At 35.3% G+C, this 18,019-nt stretch overlaps 1 protein-coding gene across 7 annotated transcripts in view; it reads left to right on the top strand.

Moving 5' to 3' along the window:
- The window catches only part of LOC131677221 (tensin-1), a 659,813-nt gene that overhangs the window by 253,021 nt on the left and 388,773 nt on the right, over positions 1 to 18,019 (top strand). For 2 of the 7 annotated variants that reach the window (XM_058956926.1, XM_058956927.1), the window contains exon 2: positions 14,192 to 14,296. The exons of the other annotated variants lie outside the window; for them this stretch is intronic. In XM_058956926.1, coding sequence (XP_058812909.1) covers positions 14,285 to 14,296 — 12 coding nt within the window. In that variant the 5' untranslated portion in view covers positions 14,192 to 14,284. The remainder of the gene's footprint in view (positions 1 to 14,191; positions 14,297 to 18,019) is intronic. 7 annotated transcript variants of the gene reach the window in all.

Here is an 18,019-nt window from a genome sequence, read left to right as displayed (position 1 = left end):
AATCCTAGAAAATTCCAAAAATACTCAAAAAATCTTCAGAAATCATAAGGAATTCCGAGAAATCCTAAGCAATTAAACGATACTGAGAAAGGCGAAGCAATTTACAGAAAACCAAGAAGACACTACGAATTACTAAAAACTACTTTAAAAACCCCTACATCTATAACAAATTCTAAGCAATTCTGACAAATCAGAGGAAATCCTAAGAAACATTGCAAAGTATAATATTTCCTTCTTGCTATATTTCTCATTTCCTTCATCTACATTGCTTCGCTCCTCAATTTTTGCTGTTTCTATTTTAAAATTTTTATGTTTTGCTTTTTCTCTTTTGTGATATTTTTTATGACACTGTTTTTCAATTGTTTTACATTTTAAAAATTTAATTATCATTCTATTTTTATACTCACTCTGCATATTTTCTATTTTGTTACCATTTCGCATTTTTATTTGTTTATTGTTCAATTTTTCGGATTTGTCATTGCTTTATTCTTCTATGTTTACAATTCTCTATTATGCCATTTTTCTATTAGTTTATTCCTCTATATTGCGATTCATATTTCTTCTATTCTACTTTCTTGCAGTTTTTAGTCTTCTTTATATCCATTTAACTATTCTTCTAATTTTACATATATTTAAAAAAAAATTTAGTCCTCAATTTTTTAAGTTTCAATTTATTTCATTTTAAACTGTCTCTTTCCAAATTTTGTCCATTTGCCTATTTTTCTGTATTTTTCACTTTTCTATTTTTTTTATTTCTCTATGTGTCTATTTTTCCTTTCTTCTAATGCAGACTATCCAAATTTTTAGTTTTTTTTCTTCTGTTCCCTTTTTCTCATCTCCTGATCTCAAGTTACCTATTTTCCCGATTTATTCTAATTTTTGATTCTGTTATTTTTACGTTCGTATTATTTTAGATTGCTTATTTTTCTTTTTTTTTCAGCTTGCTATTTTTTCCCCTTTTCTAATTTCCTTTTTTAGTTTTTTTAGCTACATTTATTTATTTTTAAGTTTTTTTGTTTTCTGGATGTTCTACTATTCGATTCGTTCGTTGTTGTTATCTTTCGCTGCTCTTTATTTTTTCTTCTATTTGTGTATATTTTTTCTATTCTATTCTTCTAATTTTCTATTTTTCACTTTTTCAACTATTCTTCTCTCTTACTTTTTTATTCTGTTTTTCGATTCTGTTCTTATCACTTTCCTATTTTTATTTTTTTATTTCTCTAATTTTTTAATCTTTCTATTTTTCTTTTTTTCTTCTTTTACGGTTCCATTTCTTTTTTCTATTTTACGACTTCTAATCTTTCTGTTTGTTATCTAATGTAGTTCTAAATTTTATCCATTTTTTATTGCTAATAATTTTTATATTATATTCTTTTTTCCCACTTCTATTATTATATTTTTTGTTCTTTCGATTTTGTTTTTGCTTTTCCTTCAGAATGATGAAATTTAAAAAGCACAATGAAGAAATAAGAAAATATAAATTCAGGAAAAATAGAAAATTTCCTAATGGAAAAAAGAAACAGAAAATTTAAAAATTCAAAGCAGAGGTGTAGATACATAGAGAAAAGAAAGGCAAAAAAGCACAGAATGGAAAAATGGAAAAAACTAGTGAGATGAAAAGAAGGGGAAAAATGAAACTAGAAAAATAGAATAAAAAATTCAAACATGAAGTATTTTTCTATTTTATTTGTCTAGTTTTATATTGTATCTTCTCATGTCACTATTTGTTGTTTATTCCATTCTGTGATTTCTGTTTCCTATTCTTCTTCATCTAAATTGAATTTCTACATTTTTGGTTAATTTTCTATTTTTTCTGCCTTTCCATTTTTCTACTCTCTATTATACTTTTTTAATTTTTTTTATTTTTCTATTTGTAAATTACTCTATTTTTTATTTTGTTTAGTTTATTTTTGATTTCTTCATGTCTTTATTAGTCTACTTTTATACTTTTATATTTTCTATTTTTTGATATTTTTTCCATTGAATTTCTATTGATCTATAGTACTTAAAATTATCATTTTTTTCAAAAAATTTGTTTTTCGTCTTTATTTTTCTCTTGTTGTACAGTGAAGACCCGATTTTATCAGCCCTCGATTGCATGCAAAATGGAAAATGCAAAAATAATTCTTTTTAAATTTTGCACTGTTTGATTCCCTTAAGGAAAATTTAAACTAATTAATCAGAAAGGGTTACGGGGCTATGTGTAGGGGCTAAAGAATAATATTTTCACTGTATTTCTTTGTTTTCTATTGCTTGTTTTCTATGCGTCTTATTTCCTATTTCTCTGCATTTCCGTTTTTACTTTTGCTATTTTTCCCTTTTTTCTCATGTTTCTATTGTTCTTTTCTATTTTTGTATTTATGTTTCATTTTTTTCTATTTTTATTATTTCTGTGTTTTTTTTTTGTTTTCTGTGTTTCTAGTTGTATATTCGTCCATTGTTTATTTTTTGTGTCTTGTATTTATCCATTTGTCAATGAATCTATTTTTTCGATTTTTATTCTTTCATTTTGTCAATTATTTAATCTTTGAATTTTTCTATTTTCTTTTTTTTTCATTTCTTTGTGTCATATTTATCCTTATTTGCTTTCTTTTGTTTTTTTGTTCATTGTTCTCTTTTCTTGTCTTAAAATATTGTATATTTTCGTTTTTCTATTTTATATTAGACTCCATTTTTGGCAACAAAAAAGTTCCATTGTTGTACATAGTAAATCTTTTAAAAAATGCCCAATACACATTCTGTGCTAATAATTGATATCACTTTTGACTTTCTTTCAAAACATGAGAGTCATATTTACTATATTTTATGGGGGTGGGCATAGCGAATAAAATTAAATTTACCGATATTTTTTATATAATTTTATTCTATTTCACATATTGTTATATAATTAATGCTCTTGTAATATTTGTTGTCACAAATTGAAAATAAAAGCTTTTAAAGTAAGGTTCCATTTTTGGCACGGTTCCAGTTTTGGCAACAAAAAAAAAGTTGTTACCGAAAACAAAATCCTACTGTATTTTTGTCCCTTTTTAATTGTTTTCCTCTATTAACATTTTTTTTGTTTATCTAGTTTGCTATATTCCTCTTGTTCTATTTTTCTAGATCGCCATTTTTCTATTATAATTATGTCTTTTTGTTTATTTTCCTTAATTTTATTTTTTTGTTCATCTTTTTTACTATTTTTTGTAAGATTTCTATTGTTCTATTTCTCTAGCCTTGTACATCCTATTTTTCTTTTATTCTATTTTTCTATTTTGCCACAAAGTTTCAATATAGTCTATCGCTTGCCAGCATCTATTTGAACCCACCTAGTTGCCTTTTCGTTTACTGGGAATCACCGCACAATCAAACAAAAAACGGTTCTTAACGATACACGCGGCAACACTGCGAACCATGCGAAATGAACACCTCGCGAAAGTACCGTTCAACTAACGGCAACTCTTTCTCCCTCTCTCTCTCTCTCTCTCTCTCTCTCTCTCTCTCTCTCTCTCTCTCTCTCTCTCTCTCTCTTCTCCTGTATTTGGTTTTGCTGCGCATGCGCGGATATCGTGTGCTCGGTCCGCCATTTGCTTCTATCTTTGCTCGTGATCGGTTCGAAAATTAGTAGATCTCGAGTTTGAGAATAGTTAATCTCAAATCGGTAGTAAGTTGAGCGGTATATCGGTAATTTGAGTTGAGTGTAGTTCAGTGGTTCAATTACGGGAGAAAAATCGGTTTTTGTGTCGTGTTCTGCCTATACCTGCTGCTTATGAGTACGGCTGTAGCAAAATGCTGTCGCCGAAAAAAAAAAGTGACTAAGCAAAATCGTGGTAACAATTTTTGGCAGAAATCGAAAACTGCCACAAATGATGAAAGGAAACAGCGTGGTGCTTTATTTTAATGAAAAATAGTGTTCAAGTGTTCAGTAGATAAGGTAATAAAAATGATGCTGGTTTTCAAGCGGAGCATCGTTTTTCGTTATATTGCGACCATGCAGTATACACGGTTATGTTGGTGTGTGTGTTCAAGGGTATCTCAGGGTGTTATTCACCAGGTCGCTTTTTTGGGGCAGTGAATGTTTTTAACATTTATGTCGAATCAGCAGTATTGAATACTTTACGGTGACGTTACAAATGAACTGAGTGTTCATTTTTGACAGTTCGCTTGTACTGTTTACATGGACTTAGAAAAATTCTTTGCGATTTGCTTTGAGCGAATGTAGTCGTCCACAAATTTTTCTAAGTCCATGTAAACAGTACAAGTGAACTGTCAAGAAAAGTGAGGTTAAATGTGTCTGTAAAGAACCTAATAGTTACTATATTCATAGTTAGGCGGACACAAAAACCGGAAAACTGGCAGCTCTTATTCCAGTAAGAAAACACTGGCATCCCATGCAAAGGTTCAAGCTCTAGCATAATAATTTTATTGTTGATGTCGTCAGCAAGAACTTTACATGCACGAATCCGATGATATTGTGGTTTCATACTTGTCTTGGTGTTACAGATTTTTTTTGTTCATTTTCTTTTTTCTACGCTCGATAACACAAGGAAAAAGTAAAATAATTAATAACCATAATCACAATACCTTTTCCATAAACATCCGAAAAGAACATGTTATGTGACGTCATGCTCGATTGGCTCCGGTATTTGACATGTTCAATTGGCTCCGCACAGTGTTTCCGCCTAACTATGAATATAGTAACTATAATCAACAGCGATTTCTAAATGAGAATCTGCTGTAAAGGAAATCAAATCAGGTGCCATCGTATGGTGCGAAATGTGTTTTGCACATCAAAATGGCTGTTCACGAGTTAAAAAAAATGCTTGAAGATGTTCCGAAAAATGCAGTTAGGTGTGCTGAATCGAAGCTTGAAAGCTCCGTGTTGTTCTAAAATATATAGAGAACATTAACTACCGATGAAGCTAGGTGTATTTCTGCTGACTTAGGAAGACATGGAACTGAAAGCAATGAGGTATGTTTTACAGAACATTTTTATCTACGAATATGACATTGACATTGTCAATGATTTCTATAAAATCGCACTCCGGATCTGCTTTGCGACCCGGCGCCCTATTGGTCAAAAACCAATCCCGGCGCTACAAACAAAAACTTCGGCAGGCTGTTCAGCACGTTTCCCTTTTCCATTAGCTTCCGGGCATCTTCCAATCTGTATTCCACCACTTTGATAATCACATCGCCCACTTCACCCATACCACCTGGAACTTTATCCCCATCCGTGACTTCCACTTAGAACCATAATCTTCTCCATCCTTTCTACGGAATCGTTGTATCCGCTGTATGAGCGCTTCCTCCCAGGAATATGTTCGATTCGAATCTATTCAGTATATAATATTTCTTAAAACTCACGGAAGTGAATTTCCGCCTTAACCCATCGTTCCTCACTTCACAGATTTCACCCAAGCGGAAGTGTGACCACGAAAAGTTCCTGCCTGACGGCTCACTTAGCAGCTTTTATCGCCTATTATTCGGTAGCGCGAAATTAGTGGCTCATTAGCGCTTCCAACCATTTTCTCTGGCTCCCCGCTTTGTCAGTTTTGTTTTTTTATTTTCCGCACCTATCGGAGATCAATCCGAGCAGTTTGCAAGATCTCCAATCACTGCGCCACAGCCTAGTGCGCCAGACTGGGTGATGGTAATTTGAACTGTGTCCAGTTCAGCAATCGTGCCCGATCGAGTTGTTATGTTCCCGGGGGGCATCCATTTCCCGACTGCAAAACTTGCGCAGTCCTACCCACAGCCTACTATTTCTAGCTGTTGTTTTGTGGTTTCCGAACTGGTATGGACTGAATGCAGATCGTTGGATCCGAGTGATTCCGGGAAGCCTTACCTGTGAGTGATGTGTTATGCTGTGCTGTTGTATTCATTTTGAGATTGAAACGATCGCTTCACTTCGACTAACTATTGTCTAAGCGTCATCAGGCGATAATCAATCTCAATAAAAAAAAGTAACACCCCCTCATCCCTGCCTAGATAGAAGCTGATTGCGGTTCGAACTTAACCGAAGAGTGGAAAAACAACATCCATTAATCGATTCACACTTGGGAAGGAGGAACTGAGCGCGCGAACAGAGTCGTTAAAAACGAAAAATTTAATATTTTATGAAAGTCAAACAACAAAGAGCGTCGGCGGAGGTCGTCAAGATACACACTTCCCCCTGGGCCGCCCGGATTGATTTCGAAACATTGGATCCGTCCGGAGCAAAATGGGGTTAACGGTTGAGGTCAGATGAATTAAGTGTGTGAGCTTCGAGCACACCGCGCCGGGATCACAGACCGAAGTAGTGATGTCGATCTGTTTGTGGATATCGATTTACATCCGCGCAATCGAGGAAGCACATACAAACAAGGCAAGGGCTGAAGTGAAGGGGGATTATATCATCTCATGAGCTCATTTATAGGAATATATGAAGTTATTTATCTACCACTTGCGGTTGTCATGCACAGTTACGCCACCGGGTGTAGAATGTATAATCAACGGATGATCACCGAGCATCGTGTGTTTAGCGTAACTCTGAAGGTCTGCGATCCCGCGGCACAACATGATCCCAACAATTCAACATTGAGAGGTACTTAAGTAATTAGAGTTAAGCTGAACACAGACAAACACGAACCGGTCCCGGCTTACAATCACTTTCGAGCACAGATGAAGAATAAAAATGTTACTGTTTACGGCCTCGACTGTGGCACCCTGGCAGTTGGCCGATCTACCGACTAAATCAAGCTGATTGTTTCAATTTAGATTAAATCTTTTCTGTTCCTTTACCCCATCCAGGGTTTGGCAGGGTTGGTGGATGGAAGGGGAACAGATCTGCTGCTCCAATTTGTTGCGGATTCCTTGGAATCTTCGTCGACGGCTACGTCCAAACAAGCAGCTGGATTGTTTTTTTTCGCTTTCAGAAAGCTCCGTCGAAAGGAGGCCGCCGATCAACCGGGCAAGACCAGAATCGGATTATTATTTTTATTCAAAAACTCCTGTCAACACTTTTACCCGCGGACAACCACGCCGTTAACCATCACGACTAACGTCGCAAGCCGGCGGCCGCGCCATTCATTCACAAAAGGATCCGGTCGGCTTGGAAAGATCTATTGCTAGGTAGCCCTCTCCCCCCTCCGCAATCAACTGGTACCGGCTGTCATTTGTCATCGTAGATACTCCGAGTGATGAAAGAGGCATTTCCGCGAAACTAGTTTTGCAAAACTGGCGGCTTATTATCTGGGGGAAAATTGCGCCAGTGATCGGCTACCGGAGAGTTGGGTCCAGATTACCTAAATTGGATCAGGAATATTTTGACGATGGAATTAAGAATCAGGGGAGTTTAAACCGTCGGAAATAGTTTAAATTACTCCGAAAATATTTTTGTTATGTCCTCGTCCAATCGTTGTAGAAATCGGTTCTACTTATGATTGGTAACCAATGGCCTTTTCTCGCTATTTGTTTGTAAGATTAGTCATCCTCTTCTATTGGATTGCGTCCTGATTGACGAGGAAACATACATTTGAAGTAACTCCCATGTCAAGAGTTTTACACAGTTACCGGAAAATGAAAAGTTTGAATTGTCAGTTTCAGAAAAAAGTATTTGGTTTGGCAGGCGATTTGCACATGTGCGCTGAACAGCGAAATTTTAAATTAAAGAGTAAATATGATAGTAGATGTATATCTGAAGCTGAATAAATATGACGTTCGTTGCGAATAAATTTAATGCTAAATTTGATGCTTAAATTTAGACTAAATTTGAGTATGTAAGACTAGTTTTTATTCCATTTGAGACAAAATTTGGGAATGAATTTATTCCTAAACTTAGAGCATAAGATAAGATTGAATGTTATTTCAATTTTTAAACAAAATCTGATAGTATTTTAAACTGAATTATTTTAAACAAAATTTAAGAAAAAAATCGTGACTAGATTGAAAACAAAATTAAGACTAAATTCGAAAATGAATTTAATACTAAACCTAAAGGCAAAGATAAAACTGACTGTGAGACTAAATTTCAGATTTAATTTGCAACTATATTTGAAAAAGATGTTCAAAAATGAAAAAAAACAAGGATGCAAAAATACGAAATTGCACACAAAAAGCGAAAATACAAAATTTAAAAAATCCAAAACTACTGAAGTACAAAAATGCAAAGCTACAAAATACAAAAACATGAAAATATGAAAATGTTAAAGTATTAAAATATTATAAAATATTGAGATATTAAAATATTGAAATATTAAAATATATAAAGGGATGCAAAAATATTGAGATGCAGAAATACAGAAATATAAAAATACAAACATACAAAAATACCAAAATAACAGAATACCGTAATACCAAAATACAGAAAAAGAATACACAAATACAAAAATGCAAAAACATAAAAACACAGAAATACAAAAATATATAAATACAAAGATACAAAAACACAAAACCACAGAAATACAAAAATATAAAAATACAAAAATAAAAACGTAAATATAAAATTACGAAAATAAAAGAATACAAGCATACAAAATTACAAATAACCCAAAAAATACAAAAATAGAAACCACGTAAAAATAAAATTAAAAAAAATTAAGAATGCAAATTTAAAAAAAAATTTAAATGTGAAAATATTGAGATATAAATATATAAAAAAATTGAAATTTAAAATACAAACATACAAATATACAAAAAATAAAAATACAAGAATATAAACATAATAAAACGCAAAAATAGAGAAAAACAGAAATATTAAAATACAATAGTTTAAAAATACAGAAGTACAAAAATTACAGAATACAAAAATAGAAGAAAACAAGAATACAAAAATATTGATGTACAGGAGTATAGAAACACAAAAATGCAAAAATACGAAAATACATTTAGGAAAAATGTCGTGACTAATACAAAAATACCAATATACAAAAATTCCAAACTTCAAAAATACAATAATACAAAAATTACAGGATAAAAAAATTCATAAATAGAAGAAAAAAAAAGCAAGAATGCAAAAATATTGAAAACAGGAACATAAAAATGCAAAAAATACAAGAATGCAAAAATTCAGAAATACAAAAATACACTAACACGAAACCACAGAAACACAAAAATATAAAAACACAAAGATACAAAAACACAAAAATATAAAAATACGAAAATAAAAGAATACAAGGATACAAAAATACAAAATTACAAATAAACCAAAAAACCCAAAAATACAAACATGTAAAAATACAAAAATACGAAGCCATAAAAATATAAAAATACAAAATTTAAAAAAAAAAATAAAGAAACAATTATATATGGAAAAATGTTAAAGTACAAAAAGATAAAAATATTGAGATAAAAAAATACAAATTTAGAAATATAATATGCAAAAATATAAACATGCAAAAAATAATCATACAAGAAAACAGAAATTCAAACATAAGATAACACAAAAAGAGAAAAAAAAATCAAAAATATTAAAATTCAAAAGCACAAAAATACAAAAATGGTAAAATCAAGAATACAAAAATATTGAAGTACAGAAGTACAGAAACAAATACAAAAATGCTTAAACACAAAAAAACAAAAATTCAAAAATGTAAAAATCTGAAAATGCAAAAATACAAACATACAAAAATACTACAAAAACAGTAAATTACTAAAATTCAAAAAATGCGAAAATGTAAAAATACAGAAATATAGGAATACAATGATACAAAATTACAAATAAATCAAAAAATGCAAAAGTACAAAAATACAAACTTTAAAATATAAAAAGTTGAAAATATACAAATATTGAGATATAAAAATATATATTTTCTTTAAATATAAGAAATTAAAAATATAGTGATATAGAAATATGAAACCAAAAAAATATAAAAATATAGAAATATAAACGTATGTAGATATAAAAATACAAAAATATAAAAACTTGAAATTTTAAGAATATAAAAATTTAAAAATATAAAAAAATAAAAATATAAACATTAAAAAATATGGAAATCTTAAGATATAAGAATATAAAAATACAAAATTTGAGAAATGCAAAAATTTAAAAGCATGAAAATATAAAAATATAAACGTTTTTAAGTATAAAAATGTTAAAATATAAAAATGCGAAAAAAATAAAAATAATAAAAATGTAGAAATGTGAAATGTATAAATTTAAAAATTGGAAATATTAATATACAAAAATGTAAAAATGTAAGTATACAGAAATGTAGGAATATGAGAATATAAAGATATAACAATATAAAAAATATAATTATATGAATATATAAAAATATAATAACGCAAACATAAAAATATGAAATATGTGAATATAAAAATATACAAGTATAAAAAAATTAAAAAAAATTAAAAATGCAAAATATTTCAAATTTTTTTCTGAATACTTAACATAAGTTGAGTAAAAGTTGTACTATTTTTCAAGCTGGATGTGAGGTTTAAGCTGAAACTGAATTTGGGTGTTAATTTGACTAGACTATAGACAGAAATTTTAGGTTAAGTAACTTTTGTGACTTAAGATGAGCCCAAATTCGTCACTAAATATGGGAAAAAATTGAGACAACAATGAAACTAGAATCAAATTTGGAACAGTCTACCTTCTCATCTTGTACAGACCCGAAGCAACAAATCACTTCCTACAAACAATTTAAACTAATCCTACCGGTTTTGCTTCGTTCCAAGGACGTTGATGCCGCTTATCACCAGGTCCACACCTATTTCAGTCATTGATTCCACTAATTTTTCATCTGAACAGTGACTGCTCTCTTATTCTTTTTGATCACCAAATACTTTTCTATTCTTCGTACCTTGCATCATGCTTCTCGTTCGACTAGCAACGGTCGAATGAAACACACAAATGCATGCGGGCCTTTCATAACTTCCCGATTAGGTCGGGTAGGTGCTCCGTATTGACGGCTCTGTCTGAAATAGAATGGAAAATTTTCCGTTTTTCGCGTTGCGTCTGAAAGAGGCTCGGAAAATTAGTTTTTGCGTTGCTATACATATTTCGATATTTCATGCAACATTGGTGTACATTGTTCCAACTGATTGGCGCAAACAATATGTAATTCCGTTCAGTACAATGTAAGTTACTAACCTTCAAAAACTCTACATCTTGTTCATATCGAAATTTTTAGAATAGGGTTAGTAGTCACGACGGAGTGGTTTATTTCCAATGTAGGCATCAAAAAATATGTTGAAAAGAAATTCCAATATTTATTTTTAGAAAAAACGCCGTTTTTTAACTGTAATTCTCCATCGTCAACGATGACCTACTGTTCTAGAACAAAATATTGTATTATTTATTGGGGCTTTAACCACGTAGAACAAAATAATTAAATGATAAGTCATAATTTAATAAAAAAGATGAATTGGCGTATTTGCATCCAACTCTATTCTATTGTATCGTTTGCAACAGTCATTTCTATGCATGTTTTCGTGTTTTGATTCGCCGTAGCGGATTTTTAAACAAAAATATTCTATTCTTGATCAGAATCCATATCCATCAGGTCCTCCATTTTTCGGGCCATTCCCGAACTCGGAAGTTCCTTGACCAACAACAAATTATTCGAACGCCCTCGGGCAAAGAAACCGTCTGTTGCGAGCAACCGGGGGAAAAACATTGTCATGTTCAACAGTATCGCAGATGGTGATTCATCTGGGTCATCCCAGCACCACCGGTGCCGAAAGGCCACTCTTACACTGACGAAAACAAGCAAATTTCCCCATAGTAATCAAAAGCGGGAAGAGATAACAATCTTCTGCTATCCAATGTTACTGATAGTGCCAGAACAGAACGCGTACTATAAAATGCCATCCATCCGCTTCGGAAAGATATCAATTTCGAACAGTCGGCCGGTCGAAGAAGAAGCAAGTTTGTGCTCTGTTGAAAATGAAGTTGTTGCCAGTTTTGATGATTGTGGTGGTGATTGGCGCGATCCAGGCCCATCCCAGTTTACCGAACGAAGAACTTTTCCGAGAACGGTTGAATCGTTTCTTGGCACGGCTTCCAGACCATCTACGACAGTCGGTGGAACCTATCGTACAAGAAGCCATCGCCAATGGTGTACGTCCTCAGGTACCGGAAGTAGTTCGCGATCAGATCCGTGAGCATTTGAAAGATTTGAAGGATGGTCATAAGCAGAGATTGGACAAATTTCTAAGTTTGCTCCCGGAAGATCTACGCCAGGAGGTCCAGGCTTTACTACGCGAGGCTATTGCCGCTGGTGAACGTCCCCAGGTGCCGGAAGCAGTTCGTGATCAGATACGAGAACACCTGAAGCACCGGAAGAATGAACTTAAGCGGCGATTAGAGAAGTTTCTCAACTTACTCCCGGAGGTCTTACGCCAGGAGATAGATACTGTTTTACAAGAGGCCATCGCCAACGGAGAACGTCCTCGAGTTCCGGAGGCAGTTCGCGATCAGATCCGAGAGCATTTGAAGGATTTGAAGAATGATCATAATAAACGATTCGACAAATTATTAAGTTTGCTCCCGGAGGATCTACGCCAGGAAATCAAGCCTTTATTACGAGAGTCCATTGCCAACGGAGAAAGACCTCAGATTCCGGAGGCAATTCGTGAACACCTTAAACATCGGAAGAATGAATTTGAACAGCGATTACAGAAGTTTCTTAACTTGCTCCCGGAGGATCTTCGTCAGGAAATTGATTCAATTCTACAAGAGGCTATCGCCAACGGAGAACGACCCCAGGTGCCGGAGGCAGTTCGTGACCAAATTCGAGAACACCTGAGAGATTTGAAGACTCGCCACAAGCAGCGATTGGACAAGTTCCTCAGCTTGCTCCCGGAGGATCTACGCCGCGAAGTAGAGGGTATTTTTCAACAGGCCATCACCGTCGGAGAACGTCCTCAGTTAGACGAAGTACTTCGTGATCAGATACGAGAACACCTGGGGGATTGGAAGAACGGTCATAGGCAGCGGCTTGACAGGTTCCTTAGTCTACTTCCAAATGATCTACGCCAGGAGGTGGAGGCAATTTTCGAAGAGGCTATCGCCAACGGGGAACGCCCTCGGGTGCCGGAGGTAGTTCGTGATCAGATTCGGGAACACATGGCTGGATTGAAGGATCTTCATCGAGAGAGAGTGGACAATTTGATTGCTTAGCTTCTGACAGTGACGGCGTAAAACTCTGCCACTCGGCTGTACTTGAAGACCTTGAGTTTTTTGGATGATCGCTAAAATTAATATATTCCTACCTTTGCTTTATTATCAAGATTAAATCGTTTTAGTAAGTGCGCAAAACTAACCGAAGGACTCCTTGTGTTATGGGACATAACGTTTGACTAGGTGTTTGCTCAGGAACACAAATAGTGTCTCCATTTTTGACGGTATCGTCAATCCGCTGTTAGCTTAGTCCGGCTAACGGATTGTGATAAGACGAAGTCGAAAGGCAAATTCTACAATAACCGAGGAAGGTTAATTTCTTTTTTGTGGGTGTTTTGTGTGAAGCTGGTACAGAAACTGAAACAGACGTTTTTCGAAACTTCTTTCTTCTGATCGCGATCGCTGGAATGATCTTCACTTCAAGAATATTTTGGGTTCTTTGGATTCTCAGCACTGTGATAGTAACTTCGCTTAATCATGTTATCCTAAGTCTAAAGAAATTCTAGAATTGGTTTGGTTATTCACAGCTATATAAAATTCTAAGAAATGAAGTCTTTAACTCGTGAGCATTTAGAGTTCCAGGACTCCGGTTGACGCGTTACGATCTCAGTTTATTTTTCTCAATTACGTATCTAGTCCAAGGATTATGAATTTTGTAAATAGACTACCATCTACAACCCGCTGAAGTGATGTTCTGAACTCACGGGTTCCTTATATCCTAAGGTCTGTGTAACCTAGCTGAAGATAGTGTGCATCAAATCAAACTCGAAGATCGCGCTTAGCCAAGTGTTTTTTTTACAATGGAGAAGACCTTTACGTCCTAGCCCAGTACACGTGCTATTGGTAGGGTCCAATCTACCACACGGGGCGCACTGGAGGCGTTTAGGGCTCGAATGGTGACCAGCCATTAATACCGACTAAACTCCATTGGGCTCCGCCATCAGTCCTCCCAGGAACTACCTCTCGGTATTACTTCTGGGGGGAGTGCGCTTAGCCAAGTGTGTTCACGTGGGTGCGCAATCAAGCATCACTGCTCGCGACAGGAGATCGACTTCTGGCCGCCGTATCGGCGATATCTCGTTTGACCTTTTTCGCCCTTTACAGGAAACAATTGCTACTGCTACTACTGTAGCACCTGCTACGCGACAATGGCCTCGGGCTGGCTTGACTAGTGGTGGTGGATACTCAGCGAGAAGGATGGATGTGCCGGTAAGTTTTTTTTTAGTTTTTCTATACCTTTTGTAGCTAAATGAAGTTCTTCGTTCTGAGTAGAGTGGTTGGTAAGGAAACCTGGTTCGATGGTCGAATTTCAGCTCCATCATCATGGTCCGAATGATTATATACGTTAAGGGTTTGCTGCGCTCATGACTAATTTTATGCAATATTTATTCCCAAAAGAGAAAATAAGATTAAACTAATTTGCGCGTTAAGGGCACAAAACCTAACATAAAATCATGTTCGATTTTTTTTCGAATTCATCTCGTCAGTAACGAAATTCATCTCGTCAGTAACTAACGCCATCTGGATGGCTAGTCAGACCATGTATCTTACCACAATACCCGAGAGGGACAAGGGACAAGATACGACGAAACTAGAGACGAGGCGAGATGAAACAAAACGAGACCAGAGACGAGAAACGAAACAAACCGAGAGAGGAGATACTGGAAACTAAAGACAAGAGACTAGAGATTAAAGACGGGACACGGGACGAACGAGGAAACAAGACAAGACGAGAGACGAGACCATACTAGAAACGAGACGAGATGAGAAACTAAAGACTAGTGCTGTGCAATTTCACGATGGTCTTTGAATTGTGACGGTAAATATGAAGTGACCGTATCACCACAAAAATGACCGTTATTTCATTTCCATTTTCCTCGGATGGTGTTTCAGTTAACTATCTCTCACAGAAGCCGTGCGAGAGAGAACGCATTGAAATGATAGACAGATTGAGAACCATTTATTTTGTATTGGTAAGGTAAACGAAATATTATCAGTGTATTGTATTCATGCAGCATGCGGTGCTTTGTTGATTTTTTCTCCACCTTCTTGTTCCTTTTATGAATAGCTATTTATGTGAAACCGCCTGTTTGTTAATTCTGGCTTGTTGTTTGTAATAAGATGACCGTCATCACCGTGTTTATATTGTTAATAAAATGACGGTCAGTTTCCCTTCCTTTCACTAATGATATCAATGAGTGAGAGAATCAGAAGAGAACCGTCTGACTGTTGTCTATTCAATGGAATGAGAACCGTAACTCAATAAGCATCGCTTGCTGTTTTAACTGCTAACCGTTTCATTATCTATTGTCTAGCAGGTTTGCCATCAGTACCGTGATGGAGCTCAGCACTGCTAAAGACTAGTGACGAGATGAGAGACTAAAGATAAGAAAACACAGACTAGAGAAGGGAGACTAGAGGCTAGACGAGAAACGAGATCAAAAACGAGACAAGAGAAAAGATAAGATATTTTGGACCCCAGCCGAGAGACGAGTCGAGACGAGAAGAGACAAGACGAGAAAAAAGACAACACGAGACACGTGACATTAGAAGCTTGTATATAAGGGTTTGGCCACTGTTGTAACTTTTACCTGCCCAGCAGACCCTTAGTGACAGGGCGGCCAAGATGTTTCTACCAGAATTTCGGAATTTCGTTAACAACACAAAAATAAATAAATCGAAAGATTATTAAATTTGCCAACTTTTATTCTTCTCTCTCCTCGTTGCGTTCTGTTACCTTTGTTGAAAGCTACTGAATGGGTGGGAATGTTTGGCAGCTTCTTGCCGCTTCCGACCGGTCAGAATACCAACGGCAGTGGTCCTCAGCTTTGAGTGAGGGAAGTGAGCAAGGATCCTTTGTTGGAGCCTCCCTAGCAACGGTTGGGATAAATCACAGGATCGTTTACTCTCCGCAAACGATCCCGCAAGTCACCGCAGTGCACATCCCATGAGGAACCTTTGTCTGTCCTGCTTTGTTCTGTTTGGAAATTGACTTGTTCAACTGATCCTTCACAGTGAGATCGGTCGGTGTTCGGTTCCTAGGGTTTTAGCCGAGACACGAGAACGCTTTTTTACTGTTAGCTGTTCCACTTCGGCGAAAAAGTAAGCGATCATAAGGAACGGTGGTGAGTATTATGTTGCGTAAACAAATACACTTTACGGAGTATAAACACAAAAATATGTATATTTTCAACCAGTGCTAAATTGTTGTCCTGACGGGTTACACGCTAAAGACGAGAGATAAACGGTTAATGGCTAGGAACAAAATATGGGAGACGAGACAAGAGACGAAACGAGAGAAGAGACGAGACAAGACGAGAAACGAGATGAGATGAGAAACTAAACATAAGAAATAAGAGACTAGAGTCAAGAGATGCGACGATACGAAAAACGAGACCAAATATGAGACGGAAGAAGACACCAGACACTTGAGACGCGAACCGAGAGACGAGTCGTGATACGAGACGAAACGAGAGAAGAGACGAGACAAGACGAGGAACGAGATGAGATGAGAAACTAAACAAAAAAATAAGAGACTAAAGACAAGAGACTCGAGGCAAGAGATGCGACGACACGAAAAACAAGACCAAATATGAGACGGAAGAAGAGATCAGACACTTGAGACTCGAGCTGAGAGACGAGTCGTGACACGAGACGAAATGAGACGAGACGAGAAGAGACAAGACGAGAAATAGGACAACACGAGAGACGTGACATTAGAAAATAAACACACGAACGATGAAAGATTCAAGACTAGGGACGACAGACGAGACAAGCAGGGAGACAAGAAACGTGACGATATGAAAGACTATTGACTAAAGATTAGAAAATAAAACTAACGAAAATTGTAGTAGATGAAGCGAACACCATCAAACAGCTTTCAAAACCTGCTGATAATAGTGTTGCGCATTTTAAAAAATAAAATCAATTTTGCTGCATCGATTTTTTGAATTAATAAAAACGATATTGTCAAATATCGAACAGAGAAAGACCGGATGAAGAAAATCAATTTTTCGAGATAAAAAGATCGATTGTAAGAAAATCTTTTTTAATGGTAATTTAGAAAGAAAAAATAATTTTATCGAATCGATTATTTTAAGTCAACAAAATCGATGTTATCAAAAATCGGGCCGAAAAGATCGGATGCAAAAAATCAATGTATCGAGACAAAAAGATCGATTTTGAAAAAATCGCATCGACTTCGCCCATTCCTAGCTGATACACTACAGCTAGCCAGTCAAAAAATAAATGCCGGACAAAAAATATTACATGTTATCCGCAAACCAATCGTTAACACACTTAGGGATGAGATGAACAAGAAAGAAGACGGCTACACCAAAGCCACTCGAAAACACAATGATGCACCAAACATCTAACAGCGAAAATCAGAGCTGCTCTATCGGTCGCAAGCACGAGTGAGGGAGAAGGCAGACGGAATGATGAACAAGTGGCAGAGGGCAAAGCTTACTTCCAAGAAAGAAAATTAATACACAAAGCCGAAAGCAGTGCGCCCAGTATAGACGGCAGTAATGATGACTAATTTTTTTCTCCATTACTTTTCAGGAATTGTAATTTATATTTCTTTGAATTGTATATTAAGTCCAAAAAGGCGAATGACCCTTGGGGTTAAAACCTTAGTAAATACACAAAAACTACAGGGGGGGCAGCCCTATGGGGTTGCACGAGCTGTAGACGTAGGACTATACTACTTAATGTAAAATATTTATTTTCTTAGTACATTTATAGTAATAATAAATCAAACATATTTCTTACGTATGGTTTAATCACAACCAATCAACATCGAATACTACATATTGAACCAAACCTTCTTGGTCATCAGGTCATTTCATTTGTAGTAGGTGATCGAATCCGATTAAACTTATTTAAGAAGATCTGAAGAAAGAAGACAGAAAACTGTGATTGAACTAATAT

The sequence above is a fragment of the Topomyia yanbarensis genome, chromosome 1, assembly GCF_030247195.1.
Source record: "Topomyia yanbarensis strain Yona2022 chromosome 1, ASM3024719v1, whole genome shotgun sequence".
Lineage (NCBI taxonomy): Eukaryota > Metazoa > Arthropoda > Insecta > Diptera > Culicidae > Topomyia > Topomyia yanbarensis.
Note: the sequence above shows the minus strand (reverse complement) of the source record. Positions and strands in the feature narration are given on the sequence as shown.